Consider the following 4,972-nt stretch of genomic DNA (forward strand, 5'->3'; position numbering starts at 1 on the left):
GGAGGTGCTGATGAAAGCAGCAGCCTGGTCTGGAACAGCTGTTGCCTCCCAGATGGGACTGCAGAGAAATTCTGCTTCACAGGCAAGGCAATAAGCCCTCCTTGGTGTTGCAGTTGTTATTTCTTGTTATTGAGATTGGTCGGATGCTTGAGTCAAACCAGCAACTTAGAACGTTCAGTTTAGGAAACGTTTTCTACTTTATTTCTTTTAAGCCATGTTGGGAATTACTGTCTCACTCCCTATATATGTGTATTTTAAAGCCCAGATTTCGTTGTCTCATCTCTGTTGTTCAGGAGTGCAGAAAAAATTACTCATTTCCATAGAAAATGGTTAGGTTGAATTACTCCTGTCAAAGCTGTTGTGTTGGCTCAGATGGTTTTTATTAATCTGCCTTCTGTTTTTTCTGGTCATGATTTGGTTTGGCTAAAAGACAAACCCAGTTTAATCTGCTGACACCAGTGGGTGCCTGAGGGCTCCTGAAAGATGGAGATGTTCCCAGCATGATGCTGGTTGCAGTCCAGGATGGCTCTTGCTTTAACCACCAGACTAACGGCCCTCCTGCAGATTCACGTCACTGTGGGATGAGTCTCTGGTCTGGAAAAGGCTTCTCACAAAGTTGTTTACCCCAGAAAAATCATCTCATCCTACACATTATGGTTTTGCTTTTCTTGGTTTTCCTGCTCAACAGTAGGTCATACAGACAGGAAAATGTCAGTGGTTTTGTTTGTTGGGTGGGTGGTTGTTTTGGGTTGTTTTTTTGGCCAGTAACAAAATTCACTACTTAAGGTTGAGGATTTCAGTATTATTTTACTATGAAACCATCTTTTTAAGTCCACAGTCCGTCTTCTGGGAGGAAAAATCTCTATCCCAGCGTGGCTATGGTCTGCAACGCCAGACTCTAACTACATGTAGAAATAGCTTAGTGGTACTAACAGGGTTAAAAGCAGTGATGTGACTGTTTCACTACAGTCTTACCACAAGGGAAACTTGTTACCTGAATGCCTTTAACCCTTTGGGACTTCCAGACCCAATTGGGCTTTGAAGATGAACATCACATCATGTCCTTTTAGCACAAGTATGGTCCTTCTTGCCCTCTCTGCCCCCTGTATCTGCTCCATAGATAGTCTGAATAGCCTGTTCTTTGCAACAGCAGAGATGTTTTAGTAGTAGATGTTACTGTTTGTAGTTCAGAGCCTGTGTGCAGAAGCTGATTTAATAACTCCTGCTTTAGAGTTGCCTGTATTAAAACAAATCCTGACCTTCCTATCTCACTGCTACCCATGGATGACAGCAATTGTTGACTCAAGCCATGGCTGCAGTCACTTGGTGGGTTATTGCATGTGTTGGTTGCCAGTGAGAGGGAGAAATCTGGGAAGAGGAGAGGCAGAAGCCCACTTAGAGCAGACAAATCTCTTGCAGTGTCATGAGAGAGAAGAAAAGAGCCAGCCTGGCTCCAGGGTTATGGGTAATTGCTGTAAAAGAAAAGGCATTTGAGACCTAAATGGCCTTTCTTGTTGTTAAGTGTATTTGTAGCTGTTAGAAATAAGAAGACCTGTTGAATGGTGTAATCAGAGGGAGAAGGAGACCCATCTGCAGCCTGTCAGGGCTCAAATCTCAGCTCTTGAGATAAAAATACTGTTCTAGAATAAAAATCCCCTCTTGGGAAGTGCAGTTACTTTTCTCTCTTCCCTTTCACTGGTTTCCCTGGCCAGTTCCCCACTGAATCAAGTCTTGAACCCTCAGTTCCTCACCATGTATTTTGATGGTTTCATGTGGCTTTTGAATGGAATGTGTAACGTATTCCAGTGTTACATGTTTATTCCATGCCTTTATGCCTGTTATTTATGCCTTCACATTAGGGAAGAATCATGACCAAGATGAACTGCATCCTGGTGACCGCCTGCATTGTCCTGGTTGCTTTTTGTAGTTCTGGTGAGTATAAGGGAGCTACTTTCCTGATGTGATGTTGTGACAGGGGCTGAGGAAATCATGTTAAAAATAACCAGAACAGCCTGGGTTATTTAATACCACTTTGATGAATGACAGTAACCATTGAAGCAGGACTTAGTTTCTGTTGCTGGGTGTCTTTGGTCAGAAAAGAGAATCAGGTGCAGGTGATGATGCTGCTTAATATGGCAGCAGACTGTTGTGTTTTGCAGCTGGAAGGTTCAATTCCTGTTGTGTAAGTTGGAAACTCGGTGTATGGCACCGGAGAGAAATGAGGTGAAATAAAAAAGGGATAGAATAAAGCTGCTGGAAGTATATCTTGCCTGTCCTTTTGGAAAAGGAAGGCTTTAAGAGTAGATAAAAGAAGCAAATACATTGTTCTGCAGGCACATGAAGGTAAGTGGCTTTAAAAGTGATGTAAGTACAGGCTTCAAAATCTTCCTGTCAGAATTGGCAGTCTCATTTGTACACTGTCAAAAGCTGGTGGATTTTAACTTAAGTCTTGGGTTTAACAACCAAGCATATGTTTTGTGACAGATGTAGAGAGTGATCCTTTTTTCCCTTTTTAATGCTGCTACAGTCTCAGTACTTCATTATTCAGTAAAGATAAACCCTTGTCTCCGTAGGTTATGCCTTAAGGTGTTACCACTGCGAGAACAGCCCTTCCTTGTGCAAGACCAATAGTACTTGCTTAGCAACTGAAGATACTTGCTTGCAGATGAAATTTGGTATGTATCCTATCCTGCAGCCCTAAAATAAACATGGTTATATCAGTTTTCATTGCCTGTACACTTCTAATCTGGCCTTAGCATGCATTTCTTAGCCCTGCTCAAAAGAAGGTTGTGATTGCTTTTGAAGGTCGTGCTTATATCCAAGCAACTGATAAAGATGATGATGATTTAGTTGATTTATACTTGCACAGGCATATACAAGGATAGCTTTATTGCCAGAATTAAAACAAAACCACAGAACAAACCATCAGGAAGATGGTCAAGGATATTCAGGGCATAGAGTTACTGTTCTAGTTGTTAAATAACATTTCAGTAGCTCTTTTACTACCAGTGACAGGAGTTTCATTGGAAAACCAGAAGTACCAAGTCAAGTGCAATAATCTCCTGCTTCCCCCACTGGTTCCTTCTGCTCTAAAAAGATGCTGGGCTGGCTCTGGACAGTGGGAGCCAGATGGGACTCTGCTCCCTTTCACAGGGTGGTCCCCGCTAAAGCTTATGACTTGGCATTCAGGAAGGAAGCTTCTAACAGGGCTGGACCAGGATGCTGCTCTTTTCTGTTTGCATCCTAAGGGATTTTCTCTTTCTGCTATTTCCCTTGAGCCTAAAACTTCAGGTACTTGAGGTGTCAAGCTAGGGGAAATGGAGGATGAGCTGCTTGATGTCTGGTATCCAGGGGAATGAGTGAGAAAAGGGGAGGACTCTTCTGCTCTTCAAGCTCTCTCTTCACATATTGCTTCTGGAAATGGCAACTGCTCAGATCCAGTGGGACTTTTCTTCAGCACAAAAACTAGCTTGAGTTACTGAGATTGCTCTGAGCTTTGTGGAGGTAGAATGGCCATGGTGTAGGACAACGCAAGAGCAGTGCAAGTTGAACTAGATGGTGATGCACTGTCCATCTCTGTCAGGAGCCCCAGAGTAGATATCACTCTGTATCTCCCAGTTGGTCATTTAGGCTGAATTGGAAGCACTGGTTACCTTGAGCTAGAAATCTTTCTTAACCCATGGCTAAGAGCTACATGAGAGGCAGGACCATGGGGTTGTAGGCAGTGATTCTCTGTCCCAAACCCAGTATTGCTTTCAATATTCTTTTAACCTGTTTCATTTCTTTTGTAGGTAAATTGAGAACCTCCTCCTGCTGGAAGGCATCCCAGTGCAGTATGAATGATATTGCTGAATTCTTCCAGTTGGATAATTTTGATTTCTTTTGCTGCCAACACGACTTGTGCAATGAGAGTGCAATTCCTGGGCTTAACAAAGCAGCCTTCAGTATTGCCTCTGTACTGACCATGTTCTGGGTGCTCCTGTAACAATTCTCATTTCTATGCTGTACTTTCAAGCTGAAATTACACTAAATCATTAACTCTTTTCTGAATTGTACTTTTCACATTTGCAGTTCCTAACAGTGGGCAGAAACGTTCCCTTTTCATTTTAAATGCTCTTTCCTAAGGTTCCATTTGTTAAATCACTGTCTTTATTCATGGGAAGGAGACTTAGATTGTTAAGTTACAGGGAATCTGAGTATTTTGGGGAAATAACTTGTTAGGAAGTAGTGTTACCTTGTGGAGAACCTGGGTAAACTTCAGGGGGTGATGGAGAGGGAAGGAATACTCTTTAAGTTTTATGCTGGGAAACTGTCATTTCTCACTGTCCCATAAATTGTAATTATTGTAGTGGATTTGCCCTCAGCACAAGAAGTGTTAGATCATTAAGTATAAACTTGCTGCAGTCTTCATGATGAGGATGGGAATATGTAGTTTCAAGTGATGTAGGCTCTTTGTTCCTGTCACTGTAACATTTTTACAAGCCAATGATATGACCTTGTGAGTACTGTTATTTTGGGAGAAAGCATCTACATTTCTTAAACCAAAACCAAAATAATGCTATAAGTGAGAAACACTCTTTTTCTATTTTGGTAAGCATGCAGACAACATGTGCCAGCTTCTTTTTGCTGGGTTTTTCCCCCCTCTTATACTTTATCCATGTCTAAGATTCTAACTAAGCGTGTGCTTTGCGTGCTTATTGTTACACTGAAAATGATTTATAGATTGCTAAGGAATTGAAGTGGCAGATCTAGTTGGTTTTCCCACACATAACCCTTCAAGCTCCCACCTAAGAGTATTAAACAAAACCTTGCAGACCTTTCTATTTTGACTTTTATGCAACACTATAAATGCCAGTGCAAACTCAACATGTATTTATATAGCATGAATAAAACCTGCTCAGTTTGTATGTGCAAGGGATCTGGAGCTCAAATAATCTCTACGTTGCTCTGCCTCAGAGGGGGAGACAGAGCT

General features: G+C 41.8%; 1 protein-coding gene across 1 annotated transcript; it reads left to right on the plus strand.

Annotated features, from left to right (window-relative positions):
• The first annotated feature begins 1,864 nt into the window (after positions 1–1,864).
• On the plus strand, positions 1,865–3,985 carry CD59 (CD59 molecule, complement regulatory protein). Its single transcript, XM_010016267.1, has 3 exons — positions 1,865–1,932; positions 2,574–2,675; positions 3,792–3,985. Exons 1-3 carry the CDS (start codon positions 1,869–1,871, stop codon positions 3,983–3,985), a joined length of 360 nt encoding a protein of 119 aa, XP_010014569.1. The 5' UTR covers positions 1,865–1,868.
• Positions 3,986–4,972: the final 987 nt, after the last annotated feature.

Source organism: Nestor notabilis, unplaced genomic scaffold (assembly GCF_000696875.1).
Source record: "Nestor notabilis isolate BGI_N333 unplaced genomic scaffold, ASM69687v1 scaffold5636, whole genome shotgun sequence".
Lineage (NCBI taxonomy): Eukaryota > Metazoa > Chordata > Aves > Psittaciformes > Psittacidae > Nestor > Nestor notabilis.

Coding starts and splice junctions, on each gene's coding strand:
- CD59 (XM_010016267.1), top strand. CDS start 1,869: ATGACCAAGATGAACTGCATCCTGGTGACCGCCTGCATTGTCCTGGTT. Junction 1,933..2,573: donor GGTTGCTTTTTGTAGTTCTG/GTGAGTATAAGG, acceptor TTGTCTCCGTAG/GTTATGCCTTAAGGTGTTAC. Junction 2,676..3,791: donor TTGCTTGCAGATGAAATTTG/GTATGTATCCTA, acceptor TTTCTTTTGTAG/GTAAATTGAGAACCTCCTCC.